Source organism: Mustela nivalis (assembly GCF_964662115.1).
Source record: "Mustela nivalis genome assembly, chromosome: 12".
Lineage (NCBI taxonomy): Eukaryota > Metazoa > Chordata > Mammalia > Carnivora > Mustelidae > Mustela > Mustela nivalis.
In genome coordinates, this window is record NC_139031.1 from 84783660 (window position 1) to 84806427 (window position 22768).

Below are 22768 nucleotides of genomic sequence, written 5' to 3' on the forward strand. Positions count from 1 at the left end.
TGCAGAAATCTCCATCATTTTCTTATGCCTCATCCTTCACACCAGAAATTATTCCACAGAACTCAACATTTTCGGGGGGAGGGCAGAAGAGCTCTGCAGCCAGTTGAGTCTAGTAAACAGTGCTTCAGTTTCCCAACTTCGAGTTTCCCAGGATACACACATTGATTGTGTTTAAAAGCTTGAGAAACTCTGTTTGTGAAACCATTTCATAAACTTAGACACCCTTGCAACTTGTTTGTGGTGATACCTTTGATAGCCTACAGATTTTTATTCGATGGTACAGGCATCCTAGGGGAAAAGACTAGAAAGAATCCTGTTCCTAATGTTTCTAGGAAGTAACTTGACTTAGAAGAGCACTTTAGAAGATGAGGAAGAAATTTTGATAGTAAGATATCAGGATTAACCTTGGCCAGAAAGTCATCTGATGATATGTGAAATATATCACCCATCTGATCAACTTTCTCTCCTTATGACATGATTAAGTTTATGTCGGTTATTAATTTTAATTTTCTTAGGTCCTCATTTTCTCTTTAGAGAGTTTAGGAATTGTGTTCTGAGTGATTACTGACATTAGGCTACTGAATAGCAAAAAGGGAACCCATGTATTTTTATCGGTATTCTGTTTAAACAAACTGAGGATCTTCAGCTTCACCTGCCTTGTAATAAACTCAGGATTCCCAAAGTCTTGCTAAAATACTTCATTCTGTGCTTTCACGTAACAGTGTAGTATATACACACTCCTTACTCATTTAACAAAATTGTGAGTGTTTGCTGTTTGCTAAGGACCACTGAAGATACTGGGTGAAAAAGGCAGCCAGGTTCTGGAGAAAATTTCCTGGAGGATGGCATGCATGGATATAAGAAACAGATCTCAAAGAGGAAGCAGTACTGTGAGAATAAACTGAGTCATCATGTGGTAGAGAAGAAATGGGGATATTATTTTGGAATTATTCTGTTGGTAATCAGTAATCTTAACCATTTTTTAGAAGATTAGTAAATTACTCTCTCTTGTTCAAGAGGATAAGCCAAGTTATTTGAGTGAGGAATCTCTTACTTTATTTCAAGGCTGTGGGTAGGGTAATTTGGCAGGCTGACCCTGCTGGTTCCCTTTCCTAAAAGGCAAGTTTTTTCTTTTGAGAACTACTTTCTGCCCATTAGCACGGTAAAAACAAAAAACAAAAAAACCTGTGAGTCCCTAGAGGTCTTCATTTTGTTTCCTTCTCAGTTCTCTCTCCTATGAGGTGCGTTGCCCTCTGTGCCCATGCTGTGGGGCACCCACAATGCATCAGCTTGTTTTTACTCAGTAAAAAAGTGCCAGTTATCTCTAATTATTAGGATGAATTATAAGTTTACTCAGTGAAATTTCTTTTTTCAGTTGCCATATTGTATAAAACTTTAATATGTGTTCTTTATTACGTGCCCTTGAACTATATGGACCTCACCGTTTATTGAAAGGAGGCTTAGAAGATCTTCATAATCTCTTCCAAGTATATCAAGTTATATGGTTTCAAGACAGATTTGTCCTCCATTGTGTTTGTATATGGAAGCACAAAATTGGAATAAAAATACTCAAAATATCAACTCAAGTGATAAAATTCTGGAAGGGGATGTTAAGCAGACTTTCTTCTGCTTGCAGGAATTACAGTACTCTAGATTTGCTCTGTAAGACCATAAACTAAGGTACATGTCAGAAAAGCAATGTTGATATCATCAGGGAGCCTTCATAGATTAGCACCCAGTACTCCAGCATTAACAGTATGTCAAATGCTAATGTAGTATTCCTGAAAGTCAAACCTAATTCTAACTCTCTATCAGGTCTGTGATTGCTCAGCTCACAGATAGCTGATTCTGAGGTCGGGTCATGGGCTTGGAATAAAGAGTCATGGTTACAGAACATGCAGGTCTTAGCACTAAGCCATATTTGAACAATATCAAGCACAGATGTTGGGGTCTGCTGGGGTTAATTAGGATTCCTGATATCTCTAATCCCCTGCACAAACTGTAGCTACCCCAGGCTATATGTAAAACTGGTTATTTTTCCATTAGGTCTGTAAAATAGACAAGTTTTCAATCATTAAATAGATACTGTGTATCTGATTATGTACTCAGTGCAATGGTGGGAACAAATGCTGAAGGACATATGAAACTTGGAATTTAAAATGAAAGTAGACCGGTGTGCCTATGATTTTTTTCATGTAGAAAATCAAAGGCATGCTTACATTCCCAACACTTGTGTTTTTTAAAGATGAGATTGTATTAAAAGTAATATCATGTCTTTAGTGCTTTCAGCTGACAGTTGTAGTAGACATGGGAAGAGTTAACGCTTTATTTTGCTTTATGTAGTATTGGTGGTGGTTAACTGGAAAGAGTAAATTAGGAGCCAGAAAACTTGAATAATCCTCATGGCTCTGCCTTTGAACAAGTCATATAATGCACAGGGGCTTTGGTTTCTTCAGCAGCACAGGACTAGTTCTAAAAGATTGAGTCATCCCTAAAATATTTTCTTTTAACTGTCAGCTAATTGTATTGTTTACACGGAGTTCAGTATTTTTATTATTTCATGAGAAACAGCATGCACGTGTGTGCAAGCTGCGGGGCGGGGACGGCGGGAAAGGAGGGAGGGAACCTTAAGCAGGCTCCGGGCTCCCGGCTCGGCGCAGAACCTAAAGCAGGGCTGGATCTCATGACACGGGCCAAATCAAGAGTCAGATGCTTAACCGATGGTGCCACCCAAGGCACCGTGGCAGTTTAGTTTTTCATTGAATGAATTTGGTCTTTATTTCAAATAATTTTATCTTTGACCCTCACTCTAAACATGTAAAACAAGTGAATATTAACTATGTCAGATTTTTGTCATAAATTCATACTTATCTTAAATGCTAGTAATTTTTTATACATAAACTGATTCTTGCTAAGTTTATTTCTTCTGGAAAAATGTACTTTTTGTCAGATATATTTTAAAATTTTTCGAGAGAAAATAACCACAGTAGTTAACCCTTTCTCCCTCTTCACCCCCCTCCCCTGTTCAACAGGTGAAGCAGTTAGGAAAATAATTTTTTAATTACTCTGGATTTCTACATTTAGGATTTTAGAAAAGCCCTCATACAGAGATAGGGTTTTTTTTAAAGAGCTATAAGATGAAAGGGGTTTGAGTAAATTTCCAGTTCCGGTGAAAAGACTACTTTTGTCTGTGCTGTTGATTTTAGTGCCAGTTAACCCATCCCACAGCAGGTACATACGTATGTATGTGCCCACAAACAAGCAGCCTTGCCTCTGTGGACCGGCTTCCTTGCCTGTAGTACAGTGAGGATGATGGGTTTTGTAAGAGTGGCAAATTTGCAGGACGGCAATTTGTTGTGACTAACTAGAAGCTCAGCAGTATTGTCAGAGGAGTCTGCTGACAGACTGTTTCTGTCCCCATATTGAGTGTAAAAAAAATGAAGAAAAGGGAATACCCATGTGTCTCAGTCAGTTAAGCGGCTGGCACTTGATTTCTGCTCAGGTTATGATATCCTGGTTCTGGGATTGAGCCCCACTTTGGGCTCCACGCTCAGCAGGGGAATCCTCTTGTGAATTCACTCTCTCTTCTCCCTCATCTCCTCCCCTTCTCATGCACATGCTCTATCTGTAAATCTTCTTAAAAACATGAATGAAGAAATACAGTAAGCAGTAGTTTCCCCAGTGTGTGGGTATCTTAATGCTTAAACCTCTGCTGATAATGACTGGGACTAAAGCTCCAGTGTGGAGAAGACCATGCAGCCCGAGCTTAAGATCCCAACCCTTCTTCCCCCATCACTGACAGAAAAGGAGGAAAGCCAAATGGCTCGGAGACTCAGTAGCTGGTTCTCTTCATGTGGAGAACTGGACAGTCCCATGTAAGTGCTTCCTGTTTCTGGTTGAAAGCTGAAGCACTTGCCAGGCCCACGAGGCCAAGGCTCTGGGTCTTGCTTTTAATATTTTCTCTCTAAAGAGAACTGAAGGTCAAAGGAACTATTGCTGTTCTTCAGTCCCTGCCTTAAACTGTCAGTAGAAGACAGAGGGTAGAAGGATGCGTTGTAGGAACTCTGAAAGGGGGCAAGAAAGCTCAAGTACAAATAATCACTCACAATTCGGGAATGCCATTTTCCAAGTGCTATTGGCAAGCTGCACAGATATTTCCCAACTGAATTCAATAACAGTTCAGTGAAGTGTAATTATTACTATCCACATTTGGTTAAGAGGCTCAGAAAGGTTAGTAACTAGGGTGGTTGACTAGAGCCACAAAGATAGTGACTAGTACAGTCATAATTTGAACCCAGGACTTCACCCTGTAATACCCTGCCATGTATTAATAATGTATTCATTCCCTCAGTTCCTGTGAATGTGATCTTTTTAACATTCATTAACGTGGAAACTTTTTTTTTTTTTTAAAGATTTTATTTTATTTATTTATCAGAGGCGGGGGGAGAGAGCGAGCTTAGGCAGACAGAGTGGCAGCAGAGGCAGAGGGAGAAGCAGGCTCCCTGCTGAGCAAGGAGCCCGATGTGGGACTCGATCCCAGGACGCTGGGATCATGACCTGAGCCGAAGGCAGCTGCTTAACCAACTGAGCCACCCAGGCGTCCCAACGTGGAAACTTTGAATCTTATTTTTAAAAGGGCTAACTTTCCTTTTATTCAGAAGGATTTTCAGTTTGGAGTAAAGCAAGGTAGATTTTTTTTGCCCCCCCCCCCCATTTTTTGGTTTTGCTTTATACTTATCTTTGACAATCATCCAACCAGTATCCCTTTTATGAAATGTATTTGCAGTGACAGGGTTTCCTGAGATGTTTCCGACTCTGAAGGATCTCGAATGAATATGTCTCCCTTCCCCCCACCGCCCCAAGCTATCATCAGTAGAAATGTTTTGCTAACATCATCATAGAATTTATTTCTTAAATTTACAAGAACAGTTGGACTTTTGAATTTTACTTCAGTGCAGTGACATTTATTATGCCACTTTAAATTTTTTAGACAAGAGAAGAAAGGAAAATGGAAGCAATTCTGCAAGCTTTTGCCAGACTTGAAAAACGAGAGAAAAGAAGAGAACAAGCTTTGGAAAGGATCAGCACAGCCAAAACTGAAGTTAAAAGTGAATGTAAAGATGCACAGATTGTCAGCGATGCTGAAGTTATTCAGGTATCGTTATTCAGGTTTAGTTTTGTTTTCGTACTTAAGCACTTTCGGAGAAAATTGTCTCACCGATTTAGTTGCATCTGTAAAGAATTTTTAACGCGTTAGTAGCATTTTTCAAATTCTGAGAATTTAGACCTGAGATACGAGGTTCCCTTTGCTTTGTTTTATTTTTATTTTTTTTTTTTAAAGATTTTATTTATTTATTTGACAGAGAACACAAGTAGCAGAGAGGCAGGCAGAGAGAGAGAGAGAGAGAGAAGCAGGCTCTGCACTGAGCAGACAGCCCGATGCGGGGCTCGATCCCAGGGTCCTGGGATCATGACCTGAGCCGAAGGCAGAGGCTTAACCCACTGAGCCACCCAGGCACCCCTATTTGCTTTGTTTTAGACTAAAAAAGGTTATATTAATTTATCAGAATTCATCAACTTCAGGAAATTAGCTTCTGAAGTTGATTAATGCTTTTAGATTTCAACTTGTTACTAATGTAAATGTGTGCAAAGTTCCACTCTGTTGTATTTTGAATTAGGAACAAGCAAAAGAAGAAACTGCTAGCAAGCCAACCCCTGCCAAAGTGAATAGAACTAAACAGAGAAAAAGTTTTTCTCGGAGTCGGACTCACATTGGACAACAACGTCGGAGACACAGGACTGTCAGCATGTGCTCAGATATCCAGCCATCTTCTCCGGATATAGAAGTCACTTCACAACAGAACGATATTGAAAATACTGTACTTGCGATAGAACCAGAAACTGAAACTGCACTAGCAGAACTAATTACCGAAACTGAAGTCCCAGCACTTACTAAATGTCCCGCGAAGTACCCTAAAACTAAGAAGGTAGGGCTCTCAGGAGCAGGGAAACTCTTCTCAGGAGAGTTATCTATGACGTTAAATAGATCTGTGTTTTTAAGATTTAGTCTGTAACATAAGGAATAGAATAGAACAAGAGGCATAGTTTTTACACTTAATAGTTTTTAGACTAGAATGAAAATCACAAAACAGTAAAATCAGTTAATAAAAATGTTTGCACTGTTGTTACAAACAGAGTTAAAATGGTCAGTATATCAAGACTTCCTTTTGGAAATTACAAATCACAATGTAATGATTTTAATCATTTATCAAAATTCCTTTTTTGGCCTATCCTATGTACTAAATTTATACTTCGCAGAAACAAATGGTTTTACATATGTTATCTTTTATTTTTTTACTTCCTACAGTTTTCACAATATAGGGAGATTGTAAGAATAAATGTGAAGAAATTCCTGATTGCCATAAAGGGTAGTTTTCAAGTTTACTCATCTTTGAAAAACTGTTAAGACTTAATAAAGCAATTACAAGAAATTATTCACTGAGCTAAACCAGCCTGAATTTCACAGCTCAGAAATAACAGAGCATCCTTACGAAGCACCCCCAACCCCCAGGAGAATATAGTACAGTGGAGCACAGATAGCAAAGTGGTAATCCTTGGGCTCCTTTAGGGGGGAGGGGTTAGATCATAACTGGATTCTTCTTGTACACAAAATGTTTTGAAACTTTATCTTGTTCTTACCAGATTCAGCACAATTTGTAGGTACTGTGAAACCAAAAGTATGTTCAGTAAACATCTGGGATGAACCTGGGAGTATATTTTAATGGCGAGTCAGAGGGTTAGTTAGAGACTTAAGATCTAAACACAGTTCTAACTGGAAGGCTGTACTCTTCCTCACTGCCCCATGGATTTTGAACAAGCCAGCCATCATTTGCCTTAACGAGGAGCAGTTTAGATGTATGTTAATTTGATAACTGTCAAATGAGCAGTTATTTTTGCCTACTTTGAAAGGACAAAAAAACAGTTGCATCTTTTCTTTGTAACTTAAGATTAGTGAAAAAAACTCAGGTTTTAAAAGAGAAGCTACTTTCTCAACTACAGATACAACATAATTCTGCCTTTTAGTTTTAAATGGCTTAGTTATGGTGGTGTTATCAATTTATTTCAATTCCTGGTCAGAGATGGAGACTTTACTCCCATCTGATTCTCTAAAAGAGCCTCCTGTGCCACAGGTTTTGTTGATGGTATTCCATTCTTTTAAATATACTGTTCAAGCATGAAAGTATCATGATTTCCCCTAATGTGAAGGCTTCATTCAGTGTAAGAAGACATAGTACCTACTCTGCCAGATACTGTGCTACTTGAAGAGCTTTATAAATATTATTTAGCTCTTTCAATCCCCAAAATAATCCTGTTTGTAGAGCTAGTTTCTGTTATGACCTTTCTTTTACAGATAAAGACTGAGATGTAGAGAAGTCACGGTGTGAGTGGCAAAGCCAGGATTCCTACCCAGGCAGCCTGGCTGCAGACTCCATGAGCTTTCTCTTTGTCTGGGATATGCAGTTGTACATACACTGGGGCGGGGAGGTGGGGTGGGGAGAGGACAAAAAGATGCTAGAATGTTTTAATGATTATCACTGGAAGACAGTGCCGGTAGATTATTTTTTTCACTGTGTGTGTATCTATGTGTGAGAATGCATATATTACTTCAAGTACTTTTTTTTTTTTTAGAACAAATTAGAGTAAAAATAACAAGAATATCATTTGATTACCAGATAGAAAAATATGAATGCCCACACAGCAAACAAAATGTGCTTGTGCTGACAGATGTAATCCTTATTTCTGTGCCCATTACAATTGCTTTATTAAATAACTGTAACCAGCCTACAAAAAAAAAAAAAGTGAGTAGTAGGATCCAGGTATATTCATAACAAGTAAAGTCTAAATTACATACGCTATAGATAAAAATAAATAAACAGAATTAATATAAAAAGGGCTATGTAAATTTTAAAGCAGGGTTTTTAATGCTGACACTTTTTTTTTTTTAAATGTATATGCATTGATCTCATCATTGGAGATTCTGATAGGCAGCCAGGGTACAAAAACACTGCATAAAACCAGATTCTTCTTACACAATGATAACAGAAGCAATAACAAACCTAAATTTAATGTTTGTGTTTATAAGATAGTACTGAAGTCTCTTAGACCTTGCTGTTTTACAAAAGGTACCATATGTTTTCTTCCTGGAAGAGTACTGTTGTATACAAAATTTTACAAGTAAGGGAAGTTAATCAAAGAAATGTAATGATTACCCAGTGTATCATTTTGGATAATATATCAATTTCAAATTTGGTATCAGAATGTTCAGTAGGACGATCTGTGCAATTATATATAGAGTGATCCAACTTTTTCTTTTTCTAGCACTTGGTCAATGAATGGTTAAGTGAGAAGAATGAGAAGACAGGAAAACCTTCAGACAGCCTTTCAGAAAGGCCTCTGCGCATAACTACAGATCCTGAGGTGTTAGCTACCCAGCTCAATTCCTTACCAGGCCTGGCCTACAGTCCGCATGTGTACTCTACTCCTAAGCACTATATTCGATTTACTTCACCATTCCTTTCAGAAAAAAGGAGAAGAAAAGAACCTACTGAAAACATTTCAGGCTCATGCAAGAAGGTAAACCATTCTTTGGATATAAAAATCTAGGAATAGCTAAGTGCCAGTCTCCTTCCTTACTACCATCCCTGTTGGTAAAGTGCTTTTAGAATCAGCTCTACATTTATAAGCTGTGTGAAGAGCTACAAACTGATTCCTATTCATTTGTTATGTATTTCAGCGATGGTTGAAACAAGCCTTAGAAGAGGAAAACTCAGCAATTTTACATAGATTTAATTCACCCTGTCAAGAAAGATCCAGAAGTCCTACAGTCAATGGTGAAAGTAAAAGTCCATTACTACTAAATGATAGCTGTTCCCTTCCAGGTAGAATTTCTTTTCAGTGTTGTTTTAGTTTGAAGAATGTGGTAGGATGTATACAGCTTGTATAACAGACACATTCTAGTTGTTACATGCTTTATGAAAGAAGCATTTTGTTATTTTTTTCAGTCCTCTAACCTTTTGTTTGAAGATAAACATGAAAATCTTAAATTTGCAGTACCCTATATATTGGGGCTTATGGTTGAATTTTTGGGCTGCTTCTCAGATCGAAAAAAACTCTCCTGTAGGCACTTTGGCAAGATAATTCATGCTATAGTAGTAAAATTAACTCGTGGGGGTGGGGAGAGCTTGTTTCATGTTAGTAGTATCTTTGAAAACCCTGAAATTTAGTTTGGGGGTGAAATTCATAATTACTATTATTGATGTTTTGACCTTGCCCAGAATACAGAATGTAGCAAATACCAGCAGTATAATGTCTGAATTACTATTTCACCAACAGATCTAACTACACCACTAAAAAAACGAAGACTTTATCAGTTGCTAGATTCTGCTTACTCTGAAACCTCCACACCTACTCCTTCACCGTATGCTACACCGACTCACACAGATATTACTCCCACGGACCCATCATTTGCCACTCCTCCACGGGTAAAATCAGATGATGAAGCCTGCAGAAATGGTTATAAGCCCATATATTCACCAGTTACCCCAGTAACTCCTGGCACACCAGGAAATACCATGCACTTTGAGGTGAGAAATTTAAATGGGGAAAAGACAACCTATGGGGATGGTACTTAACAGCTCCCACCACCCCCAAACTACTGTGCTTTGAGTAGGAAGAAAACATTTTTAAGAAACCAAGAGAGTAAATTTGGAATGTGCATTGATGTAAATTTAAACTTCTACATTTTTATTAAAATGAGCATAACTTGGATCTTACTCAGACTTGGTGTCAGACTGAACGGCTCTATGTGTGTGTGTACCAAACTGACCTTAAGGCAGAGATTTTACAGGGGGAATGGAAATAGAAAGAAGTTTAAAACCAAAGTCTGCGTAATAGTTTGTTTGGATTTCTATGAATATCATGGATTTATAGATGTTAATTTTCAGTTCTACTTATTTATTTTATACAGAATATTTCTTCCCCAGAAAGTTCTCCAGAAATTAAGAGACGCACTTATAATCAAGAGGTAAGGAGTTATTCAGAAAGAGTATTTAAATTGGTGACATTTTCCTATTACCATTATTTTGCTTAAATTATTGGGAGATCTTAAAATAGTAAACAGTCTCAAGATGTGGTTATTTGTGTAATTTTTTTTGTTTTAACTCCTTAAACAGGGATATGACCGATCTTCTACCATGTTAACATTGGGGCCTTTTAGAAATTCTAATTTAACTGACCTTGGTCTGCAAGAAATAAAGACTATCGGTTATACCAGCCCTCGCAGTAGGACTGAAGTCAACAGGCAGTGCCCTGGAGAAAAGGAATCTGTGTCCGACCTTCAACTGGGACTCGAGGCAATCGAGCAGACTGCCTTACACAAAACCATGGAACCACCTACACATGACAGGACTGATCCTAACAGCCAGCTGGAATCTGCTCACTCTGGACGGGGCACAGTGTATTCTTCCTGGGTAAAGAGTCCTGACAGAACAGGAGTTAACTTCTCAGTAAACTCTAACTTGAGGGACCTGACGCCCTCACATCAGTTGGAGGTTGGAGGAGGCTTCCGAATAAGTGAGTCAAAATGCCTGATGCAGGATGATACTAGAGGCATATTTATGGAAACACCTGTGTTTTGTACTTCAGAAGATGGGCTTGTTTCTGGTTTCGGACGGACTGTTAATGACAATTTGATCGACGGAAGTTGCACACCCCAGAATCCACCACAAAAGAAAAAGGTTACAAATTTAACGATTTTAGTCCTTTTAATAGTGTCTTTTTCATACTACTTCTGAGGGTTATTAGCAGTTATGTGTTATGTAAGGCATTCATACTCCAGGTATTCCAAGTTAAATTTGTGTTATGTATACTTTCAAACCTTTTGTAAATGCTCAATTAGAAAATGCAGAGAAGTAGAACATTCTAGTGATGTGGAAAATGCTTACAAGCAGTTTGAGAAATCGAAACCCCAAGATGATTTCACTGAAAGAGTAACTTCAAGATAACCACTTCCTAGCCAAATAAAGAGAGTTAAATAATACTTGTGTTCTTAATATCCTTATTTTATGTAGAACAGGCAGCCTTGTATTGGAGAAATGCTTCTTTATTCATCCATAATATCTATAGTATTTAGGCTGTGGATATGAGTATTTTGAAAAGTGTTCTGTAAATAATTGTAAGTTCCCTGACTTACCACCATTCTTTGGTTGGCAGCAGACATACTGAGACAATTAGAATGCCTTACTTCAGAGAAATGGAATGAACTACGACACTTATTTTATTTGTTAATGGGCTTATTGCTTTGCAAGTCAAAGAATTTTAGTGATGTGTGCTTTTAATTTTTGTAACAGAGTCCAGTTGGCAACTTTGTGGGAAGCAATGTAGTATAGTGGAGAGAGCACGGGCTTTCAAGTAAGACCTAGGTTCGAATCCCGGCTCCAACACTCACCAGCTGTGTGACCTTGAGTGAGTGAGTTACTCAATTTCCTCATCTGTAAAATGGGGATGATAATATACCTATTTCATAGGGTTGTTGTGAGGATTAAATGAGATAATGTATGTAAATCATCTAAATACAATGCCTGGCATATACTAGGCATTGGTAATTGTTAATTATTCTTATTTGTTCAAAATCAAATTATTTTACATAATTTCCCTAATGTAAATATAGTAATTCTCTTTAGAAAAAAAAAAAAAATAGATCGACTACAACATACAAAACAAGAATAAAAGATTTGCTTTTCCTTCACTTTCTCGCTCAAGGTCTCTCTATTAGAGTACCGTAAAAGACAGCGGGAAGCCAGGAAGAGTGGCTCGAAGGCCGAGCACTTTCCACTGGTTAGTGTGTCACCTCATGCAAGCGGCAACTCAAGCAACAGTGGTGACGGGTGTGGCAACAGGACCGAAAGCGGGGAGCAGCTAGAAAGCACCGCTAGCCTGCCGTTACCAACACCAGCTACCGTTTATAGTGCGACTTCGGAAGAAACCAGCAATAACTGTCCTGTTAAGGAGGCTTCTGCCAGTGAGAAGAACGACCCCGAAGTTCAATGGTAAGCCTGTCTAAAAGAGCTCATTGCTAACTTTAGAACTCCGAGTAGTACACCTTATAATTAAAGTAGTCTCTGTTCTTTATCATCCAGGCAGGATCTTTTCTGTAGCTGATTGTGACCGCAGCTAGATCTAGAAAGATCTGAAGTATGCTGTTCTGCAAAGCACAAGCTTTGGGTAGCGAACTCTCTTCCTGTTTGTCATCATTACCCCAGTTCTAAGGAGAGAGATGTTCGCGGTCCTAATTTTGAGCGATTTCTCCTTGCTGATAGGGCTTTAAATCCGTTCTGTATTTGCCTATGTTAAGGGTCCACCTTGCTGCCTCTTTGACAGTTTTCGGTTTTCTCATAATATCCCTCTCCAGAGAACTTTTATCGTAGTCTGTATCCTGCCTGCGATTTCCTTAGATCCCTAACCAGTTACAAAAGAAGAACCAGGTTTTAGTATTTCTTCAGTAGGAACAGCAAAAGCTGGATATGGGATGGGTCTTGGCAAAGGGCAGAAGGGCTCATTCACTTCCCTCTTGGGTCCCCTTCCCCCCAAGCGTGTCCCACTAGCCTTACAGTGCAGACACAGGCTCACCTGTAAAGGGTGTATCTGGTGCCCATGACATTCTGGGTGTGGATGCACTTCAGCTCCCCCACCCCTCTCCCACCAAGAAATTGCTTAAGACAAAGGACTGGAGTCTGGCTACTTTCAAAGCTTTACACCTGAGTATTTTCCCAGCAGAGCAAAAGCCTTGGTCTGAGAGGACATGTTGACCATCAAGGACAAAGACTAATCTAGCTGGCAGTAGCTTCCTTGAATTGAATGTATGATTTTATGTTCAAGGACTGCTTCAACCTCAGTGGAGCAAGTGAGAGAAAGGAGTTACCAGCGAGCACTACTTCTCAGTGATCACCGAAAAGATAAAGACAGTGGTAAGTGAGCTTGTTCCTTTGCCCAAAAGTGGAGCCAGCTAATCCCTGTGCACCCTCGTTCTTTGCGGTTCTAATGTTCTCTTTGGGTCTGCTTCATCTCTAGGGGGAGAGTCACCATGTGTCCCATGTTCACCGAGTCATGTTCCGTCTTCACCTTCATCTCATTCAAATCACATTCCCCAGTTGCAATCCAAGGGCCCAGTCCCTCCTTTCAGTGAACTTATGGAAGGTCAGTAAGCAGATGACCTATCGTGGTTATTGTTTTAAAAACCTTTTTGAATCATCAAGGAGAGTACCTTTCTACAGAGTTGGGCTGAATAATGTTAGTGCGAGGCAGTGCTGGTCGCGCAATGTTCCATTCACTCTAGCTTTCTTCTGCTTTACAGATCCTGACCCTGAAAATGCAGAGCCCGTGACTACAAGTGAATGTCCATCCCCAGACACCTCTCAAAACACTTGTAAAAGCCCTTCAAAAATGAGCAAGGTAATAAAATTGACCTTTGAACATGGCTGTTCAGGAAAGGCGGCGCTCACATGCACGTGGAGATCTCTCCTGCCATCCCAAGCGTCACTTTGCTATTTTGGGACACTTTGGCATCCCACGGTCTAACGTGCTCACTGCTTTTCCGTCCTTTTTATTTTCTCCTGGAGGTCCACCTCTGTCACCCCAGGAAATGCAGTCTTTTCATACAGTTTTGGACCACGTGGTCTGTTCTCTAAAAACAAAAGGTCAGATGACACGTGTTGAGAAGAAATGCTCTGGCCATCCTGATTCAGGAAGAGGGGCGGGTCTTGTGTGGCGGCAGGAGCTGCACAAACTAAGGACGAGGGGTGCGAGACTGGTACTCTTTTTCCGTTTATGTGCCATCATGTACACTGATGTGTCTTATACTTGGATTGTTCATGTCTGAACAACGTTAAGAGATGTTTCGGGTCAGAACAGTTGGGGTGAGCACGTTCATTTACTCAGACCGGGTGATAGGTTGGTGCAGCAGGTTCTGTTACGGAATTGAAACTTGCTCAGTGAATTCTTTCAGAATAAGCCTCAAAAGCAGGTTGGATCACTGAGGGGAAAAAGGCAAATGGAATGTAAAGACCATTCTCTCCTTAAACTTGTCTTCCAGAAAAATTAATCCAGAGAATCTGGTAGGAAGCTCAGCACCAGAACTCGGTAGACTAGTGAAAAAGCTGCCCTTGCAGGATCCCACGCCTCTGTGATGGACCTCCCTAGTCCACCTCACCTGCTTCCCCTTTCTAAAGTGAACCCCAAAGTGCCGTTTGTACCCCTGGTAACGGACGGATTCATTTTCTCTCCACAGCCCGCGTCCCCGGGACCCGTACCTTCTGTTCAGCAGCATGGGAAAATAGCCACAAAGTCCGAGTCCCACTGGGAGGCCGCAGCTGCCGCATCGGAGGTGGAGAACGGGGTGCACCTGAAAGCAGAGCTCCCCCAGAAGCAGCTGTTAAACAGCACCCAAGCACTTCCAAAGAACCCTCCTCCTCAGCCGCTGGCTCGAAGCTCCGTTGAGCAACTTGCACAGAAGCTGCCCTCGGCACCGGTCAAGTTGCACTGTCCTCCGTCCCCTCATGTAGAAAATCCTCCCAAGTCCTCGACACCCCACCCGCCTGTGCAGCATGGGTATCTCTCGCCAAAGCCCCCTTCCCAGCAGCTAGGTTCGCCCTACAGGCCTCATCACGCACAGTCGCCTCAAGTGGGAACACCTCAGCGAGAGCCTCAGAGAAATTTCTACCCAGCGGCACAGACCCTTCCGGCCAGTACTCCGCCGGCCCCGTCAGGAGCACTGTTCACACAGACGCCCTCAGGACAATCTTCGGCGACCTACAGTCAGTTCACCGCCCCCAGTTTGAGCAGCACGGCACCGCCCCCTCCGCCCCCACCGCCCCCTTCTTCCTCGTCTTACTATCAGAACCAGCAGCCCTCTGCCAACTTTCAGAATTATAATCAGCTTAAAGGTAGTCTTTCCCAACAGACTGTGTTTGCGTCAGGACCAAATCCAGCACTTCCAGGCGGTGGCAGCCAGCAGCCGGCTCCAGGCCACCACGTCACTCCGGGGCATTTCTTGCCTTCTCCGAACGCTCCTCTTCACCATCAAACTGCTGCTGCTGGGGTGCCCCCCCCACCCCCCCCGCCCCCGGCCCCAGGGCCACACCTCGTGCAGCAGCCCAGCTCCCATCAGCAACACACTGTCGCTCACGTCGTAGGGCCTGTTCACGCGGTCACCCCCGGGTCCCACATTCATTCTCAGACTGCTGGACACCATTTGCCACCACCCCCTCCACCTCCTGGTCCTGCCCCTCATCACCACCCGCCACCCCATCCTTCCACGGGACTCCAAGGTCTACCAGCACAACACCAGCATGTGGTCAGTTCGGCACCCCCCCCACCCCCGCCGCCGCCACCTTCCAGTGTCTTGGCTTCCGGGCACCATACCACCTCTGCTCAAGCCTTACACCATCCACCTCCTCAAGGACCTCCACTCTTCCCTGCAAGTGCTCATCCAGCCGTACCACCGTATCCCTCCCAAGCCACACATCACACCACTCTGGGACCGGGACCCCAACACCAGCCTTCTGGGACAGGGCCACATTGTCCATTACCAGTCGCAGGTCCTCATCTCCAGCCCCAAGGACCAAACAGTATTCCAACACCTACTGCTTCAGGGTTCTGTCCTCACCCTGGCTCTGTGGCCCTGCCACATGGGGTTCAAGGACCTCAGCAGGCATCTCCCGTGCCTGGACAGATTCCAATTCACAGAGCACAGGTGCCACCAACATTTCAGAACAATTACCATGGTTCGGGGTGGCATTAAAATGGACTCCAAAAACATTTTTTAAAATGTTCTGTAAGATAAACTGTATATTTCATATGTACCTATTAAGGTACTTTTTAAAGCTTGTACATGAAACTTTGTATAAAAAAAACAAACACCAGTGCTCTTTCACTGTATTTTTCCCATTTTTGCTTTTTAAAATTCCTTAAAAAATGTGCTGTTAAGCCAGTATTAGGTATCTTTATTTTGTAAGTGAACATTCCAGCTGTTTTTCTGGCAGTAGATTTGATGCTACATGATCTTTAAATTTTATTGTTGCAGTTAAAATTCATTTAGTGAACGTTTTCTATATTATTTTATACATATGCATTTAAGTACACAGCTAAGTAATGGCACTATGAGGATTTTCATTTTTTTTCCTGTCAGCAGTTCTGTGAGTGCATCTTAGGTATAAAAAAAAAAAATGCAATACAGATCTTTATAGTTTGGTGTGGACATGGCTCATTTTGTTTTATCGGTTATTTGCAAGCAGAATGTAATTTAATGTATAGATGATTTTTAATGTCTCCTGACAAACTGTAAATACTGCATTTCTTTTGCGTACATAATTGCTTACAGCTTTTCTCATTTGATATATAGCATTGTACATATGACAAGTCTTTGCAAAACTGTGTGATCTTTGTGAAAGTAGTACAGTATATGGCCTTTAATTTCTTTTTTATTTTAAATATACTGTCACATTGAAGCACTGGTTGGGCATTTTAATTCATGTTAATAAATCACAATTATGTCAGTTTTACCAAATTGTCCTGTACAACTTCTGAGATTGGAGTCTGTTTAAGCAAGTGTGGTGTGTTTTTTTGTTTTTGTTTTTTTTTTTGTTTGTTTGTTTTTAACAAGAAGTTCCCTTTCATCAGATCTAGTTTGTCAGGGGTTAGCCTTCCATTTTCTTCAGCTACACCTACCTCAGCTGGACTGTAGCAGACATCAGGAGACAGTGAGCAGTTGGGCTGTTCCTTTAACGCTCCTTCCTGTCATTTCTGCAGGAAACTTCTATGCTGGGTGGAGGCGCTACCTCTAGCTGACGTCATACAAAATGAGTCCAATATCGTTAAGTATTACACGTGATCGAATTCTAGAGTGGAACTGACAACTGTTTAAAAACATGGCGTAGTTTTGCCTGACAACACAAATATCTCATTTGTACACTGCAGAACATGCATGACAGCAATGTCCTACTGATGAATCAAAACTATTTGAAAACCTTTTAAATTAAGATTTACCATCTAGCTATAGTATTAAAGAGAAAGTAGTAATGGGATGTCTTAAAAATTTGTTTCGGGCGTATAAAATAAAGGAAAACGGCATCATTCTTAGAGTTCTCAAGTGAAATGAAAACAGCCTCTTAGACACTTTGCTGAAATATCCAATGCTAGTTTTTGTTTTGAAAAGATTCTTTGTTTTCTACCTCTTAGGAGGATTAAGTAGAACCATAAGTAATGACACATTTTTCCAATTTTCACCTGACATAATTCCGCACAGCATTCTGTGGTTTGGAGAAAAACCTCAACAGACTAAACATCATTGGGTAAGATCTGGCAGTAAGGAAAGTCATGTTTTACAGTAACTTTTAATGTCCATTTCCTTTTAAAAACCAGCTAATCATGGTACAGGAAGAAAGCTGCGTTTAGGGCTCAGTTCTAATCAGCTTCAAGTTTTAAAAGAACTTGAAGTCAACTTCACCCTTCTTGACTTGGCAAACAACACTCTACTTACGGTACTTGCTAAAGAAACACTTGTCCAAGAAATCACGGCTTCAGGTCACCCGGCCCGAGGTTTCACAGCACAAAGGTGGTTAATTAACTATCAGCACAGTGAGCGGCAGCCTTCACCTCTTTCAAAAGACTGTCCTAAGGATTTAAAATTCCTGTAATGAATCTGCCTACGACACAAATAATGATAGAGAAGCTTTTCTATGAACTGCAGAATCTCTTTTATTCTTTGACTCCTTGATGAAGGGCACATACACTCTCAAATATTGTCTCTACCAGAATTTCATTCAAGTTACAAAAACAATAATGGAAGAAAAAGTGAAATTTAAGGAATAATCTCAACTGTGAATTGAAACTGAAGTTCTCTACCCAAGGAGAAAAGCAGTTTATCGTGTTAACTAACTAGGAATGATTCAGGTACAAGAAGAGGCAAGTGAGTAAATCAATTTTCACCTGAAAAGTTTGCTTTCCTGAAGCCTCTAAACTTGCTTTTTTTGGCCTTTGAGCGGTTCTAATTTCCAGACAGCCAGCTTCTCATCTGCCACGTTCAGGATCCACTGCTTGTCCTTTTCCAGGAAGACTTGGCACAGACTAACAAGAGGAAAAGCCAGGACATTCACTGAAACCACCGAGCCGGCCTCAGTGAGCCACGCACCAGCGCCGCTCCTTCAGCGCAGTATTCTCTCTCATCAAGCCACCGAGCTTCTGCTACAAACCAGACTATACCTAATACAAATGTACATTCCTTCTAGAACTTTTTTACATTGTGTAAGGGACAGATCTTTCCAAATTCCCAACAATCGAGTTTATTTTCTAACATGAGCCAAAATTGCATTAGATCAGGTTCATTCAAGTGTGCTACAAACCCTGACACAGATTTTTCAGAGTTAGGGAAGACATGTGCTTTGTGGTTCTCGTGAGAATGGCTCCTACGGAAACTGCAGCAACCATCTGTCACAGAACCGGCGGGATAACCTCCAGCCTTGTCAGAACACAGCATGCGCGATGCCTACGGAAGTGGTTACGCTCTGTCTCACCGCGATAGGTGATACCATGGTAACGCCTGAAGGGATGTGTCTGTTCCCTCAAGGTGAATACAGTTAAAAAGAAAATTTGCAATGCTCAAACACAATGCAGTTAGTAGGTTTCTGATGGAACATGAGTGAAAAGGAATTACTGAAATCCTAGGTAGTGCATCTGTCCTATAGCAATTCTTTTAGGTCTATATTCTACTCTTAAAAAACAATGATTTCCTGTAATAAGGCTTAAGCATGTTCTACAGCTACCTTCCCTGCAATGGGAACGTGGGTACTTATTTAGTTGGGGTTACGCTACACTAAAAGGAGAGCAAATGTTTGTTGATTCTATCGCTTCAAATATAGGCCAATGACCAAGGCAATGTCTGGAAAAAAAAAAACCAAAACACTTTAATTTTTAAGACAACTGCAAGCACCTCAAACAATGGATTATTATTACAACACTTGTTATCTTTTCACAATCTAGTTATTGCAAAGGCATATGGATAAATGTTAATGGACAAAGTCAAGAAAAACGAGGCACCTTAATGAATGTAAAATTTTTTTAAAAACCTGACATTCAATCCACTGACTTCTAAAAGAGGCTAAATACACCTCCATATATTACATTCTAAAATTGTATTGCCTACTATGGTTTGTGTCCTGGATTCTACAATATTAAGGAAATGCATCAACAAAAATCGTGTGCAACCTGCAAAGGGAAAATCGTTTTTTCAACCTCAGTGCATGGGAAGACAATGAAAAAGCTAGTGATGTCGTCATAGCCACACAGTTAACCGCCTACGGAATGAGCGCGATCCCTGCGACCTCGCAGACGCCAGGCTCGTGCCCGCTGCACTGCTAACTGTGCATACCATACCTGGGTTTTGGACAAACACAAGCAAACTTCTCCGAAAAATATATATATATACATATATATTTTGTTTTTTCTCATTCCACACACTGCACATGGTTTTGTTGTCCAATTTAATCTATGTAGAGTTTAACTTACAGTGTTTGGAGAAGGCAACACCACATGGTACCAGGCTATCACATTTTTAAAGGGAAATTGCTCTTTTTTCTTTAAAGTACTTTTTAAAATATGCAAAAATATGAATGGGAGTGCTAAAACTATAATACGTATTTTAGAATGAAAGCATGTCTTGCTTTAAAGTGCCATATAGGGAATGACATAACTCAGAGCCACTTCTTTAAAATCCGATGTAAAAGGACTGTTCTGGAATGAAAAGTCTGCCCCACTCCTGGGAGCAGTTCAAGTCCGCTACATGCAACTCAGGCTACAAAGCACTCAAGACTTGGTAGCTTTTCTGAAATTTGAGTCCCCATCCCATATTTAATGGAGATTAACATTTACAGGTGCATTTACATACACTATAGTACAGGAATGATGTCCCTTTGCCGGAAGATAAAATTATACATTTCCTTGCTATTTCTTGGTTCCAACTTGATAATTTCTTAAGATTGTAAATTATATAGTACTCAGCTAAAATATTTCTTCATAAATAGTTACAAAACCTGCCAAAACACAAGGGGGAAAGTATTTTTTGTTCAAAAAAACGGACATTTGAATGTCACACGACACAAACAATGCTTCGAGACATGTTATTGTTTCCAGAAGAGAGTGGGTCAGTAAACTACTAAGCTGAAGACAAAAGACTACCCTTCCCCAGGATCACAGTGCACAAAAAGCAAAATGTCAAACAACAGTACCTCAAAGCAAAATAAAGGTCTGAGGATGAAGCCAGCTCACTTGTAATCCTGTTAAAGAATGAGAGTCACCGTTTAGGTCCAATGCACTGGAAAACATTTGCTAGCTCAGAATGCTCTATTTGTAGAATCTGCTAAGAATTCAACCAAGGATGCCGAAGGCATTCGCCAGCTGAGGCTCGTTTTTCTGGAACCATTTCTAACATGGGGATCAGGAAATCTGTAAACTGTGCAGCATCTTCGTGGGGCCAACCGTACTTTTCCACAAGGACGTCAAAGAGGCTCCAGGGCTTTAACTTGGTGATGTGCCGCAGTTCTCCTACAGGGAAGAAACAGGCAGGGTCAAGAAAGCTCCAGATGTGCATTTCCCATGGGTGGTCCAGCCAGGCGTGTGAGGAAGCAGACACCTACCTGCCCGACACTAAGCCACTAAGCCACAACGAACAAGCCAGCTTCCCCCCCAGATGGTCGTCCTTCAAGGTCTACAAGGCTGTGTCATATTTCAAGTAAGCTTGGCAAATGCAAAGAAGGGGTTCATCAAACAGGGAACAGTCCACTTGAATCAGTTCCAGGTTTTTTTTAATGAGTAGAGGTGTCGAGTCCACTCAGAATGTTTTCTTTTTTTCTTTTCTTTCTTTTTTTTTTTGAGTTTATGTATATATATTTTTTTACTCAACTCTACACCCAGTGTGGGGCTCAAACTCACGACCCCGAGATCCTTGAGAGTCACGTGGCTCCTCCGGAGCCAGCGAGGGGCGCTCCCACCCAGAATGTTTTCCTTAGCAAAGAACGACAAAGGTGCTACGCTCCCACCAATGTGGGATCTCTTGCAGTCTATAAACAGACTTAGAAAAAGCTTGAAGATACACACTATATAAACCCCTTGGAGCATGACTTCTGCATGTGACCATGCAGAGAGAAGGAAGTCTCTCCCTCTAGAGCAGCGCTGTCAGAACTTTCTCTGGTGGCAGAGATGCACTTTATCTCCCTGACAGGGCAGCTGCGAGCTGGAGGTGACCACTGAGCCCTGAGACGTGGTTATCAGTGCGACTGAGGAGCTGAAGTTCCCCTTTGTTTAAATTTCACCAGCTGCTAGCGGCTACTGTAGCAAACAACCCCGCCTTAGAGGCCGACCTGAATCAAATACCATTCATTTCTACACATGTGCTCCAGCATCTGAGAGCAGGACATGGGATCTTGAAGTTAGACTGTGCCAATGTGCTGGCTGCACGTACAAGGTGGAGGTTGTGAGCAGCCCCCACTGACAAGCTATAGGGACTGACGATCCGGTCGATGGTCGGACAACAGCCTTTTCCAGGACAGGAACAAAAGTTGTCACAAGTCAAACTACCGAAAGGTGAGGATCCCTTTCATGACGAGTAACTCCTTTTTATTTTTTTTTAATTATTTTTTTTTATTTTCAGCATAACAGTATTCATTATTTTTGCACCACACCCAGTGCTCCATGCAATCCGTGCCCTCTATAATACCCACTACCTGGTACCCCAAACCCCTACCCCTTGCCCCTTCAAACCCCTCAGATTGTTTTTCAGAGTCCATAGTCTCTCACGGTTCACCCTTTTTTTTTTTTTACCAGTTAGACATCTGCAAAGGACACCCCACCCCTGCCCCTGGAGAGGCCTCAGGAGCAGCTCCCGCAGGTGAGGGAAGCCCTCCCAGCGCCCACTCCCCGCACGGGCTCAGGCCTGGGCTCCTGTCCACTCCGCCTCCACACCCAGCTAGCACCTGAGCCACCAGGGACGCTCCTGGTGTGCATTACAAAGGTCTTCCCACCCCACACACCTGGGCCTGGCTCACCAATTTATGCATCTCAACTTAGCCCACCTCCCCCCGCCTTCTTTCATCACAAAGATGATTAAAAGCACGTTACAGAAAATCAAAAAACACAAGCAGAAACGACTATAATTCCACCCACAAGGATCTTTCCTTTCGGCCCACATGCTCTCTCAGTGACACTCCTGGGACATGGTATGTCTACAGAGCTGTAATCGGGCATGCACAGGATTCAGAAGAACATCCTCTGTCAGAGGATGGTGCGGAAAACACTCTGAGGACAAGGACAGAGGACAGATTTCAGCACAGGCATAGAACTGTTGGTCGGTCTGGTCTGTTTTCCGAGGGAGGTGGACCTGCCATCTGAGAGGAGAGGGCTCCCTCCTGTGGAAGGAAGACCATGTCCCTAAGCACAGAGTCCAAGCTGCCACTCCAAGTTCACCCCCCTGCATCTGCAATCCCAGCTCCGGAGCTCCAGCACCCACCAGCCCATGACCCAAATCACACCCACTGCAAAGTGAGAGGGACGTGCACAATTACAAGTGCTCACTAACAGGAGAATAGGGCTTAAAAAACAACAAACCACGCTCCATCTGCTCGATGAATACTACTTAATACTTAATTACATGGCAGAATGTTTG

General features: G+C 41.5%; 2 protein-coding genes across 23 annotated transcripts in view; one reads left to right on the forward strand and one right to left on the reverse strand.

Moving 5' to 3' along the window:
* KMT2E (lysine methyltransferase 2E (inactive)) overlaps window positions 1-16616 on the forward strand; it is a 95740-nt gene extending 79124 nt beyond the window's left edge. For 2 of the 3 annotated variants that reach the window (XM_082691814.1, XM_082691815.1), the window contains 12 exons: window positions 4991-5155; window positions 5679-5987; window positions 8380-8634; window positions 8795-8939; window positions 9394-9644; window positions 10028-10084; window positions 10233-10796; window positions 11821-12107; window positions 12937-13025; window positions 13129-13254; window positions 13412-13509; window positions 14345-16616. In XM_082691814.1, the coding sequence (XP_082547940.1) occupies window positions 4991-5155; window positions 5679-5987; window positions 8380-8634; window positions 8795-8939; window positions 9394-9644; window positions 10028-10084; window positions 10233-10796; window positions 11821-12107; window positions 12937-13025; window positions 13129-13254; window positions 13412-13509; window positions 14345-15856 (3858 nt within the window). In that variant the 3' untranslated portion in view covers window positions 15857-16616. The remainder of the gene's footprint in view (window positions 1-4990; window positions 5156-5678; window positions 5988-8379; window positions 8635-8794; window positions 8940-9393; window positions 9645-10027; window positions 10085-10232; window positions 10797-11820; window positions 12108-12936; window positions 13026-13128; window positions 13255-13411; window positions 13510-14344) is intronic. The other variant, XM_082691816.1, reaches the window with a different exon arrangement.
* A 1170-nt stretch (window positions 16617-17786) lies between these two features.
* SRPK2 (SRSF protein kinase 2) overlaps window positions 17787-22768 on the reverse strand; it is a 252202-nt gene continuing 247220 nt past the window's right edge. For all 20 annotated transcript variants that reach the window (XM_082691879.1, XM_082691871.1, XM_082691876.1 and 17 more), the window contains one exon: window positions 17787-20652. In XM_082691879.1, the coding sequence (XP_082548005.1) occupies window positions 20468-20652 (185 nt within the window). In that variant the 3' untranslated portion in view covers window positions 17787-20467. The remainder of the gene's footprint in view (window positions 20653-22768) is intronic.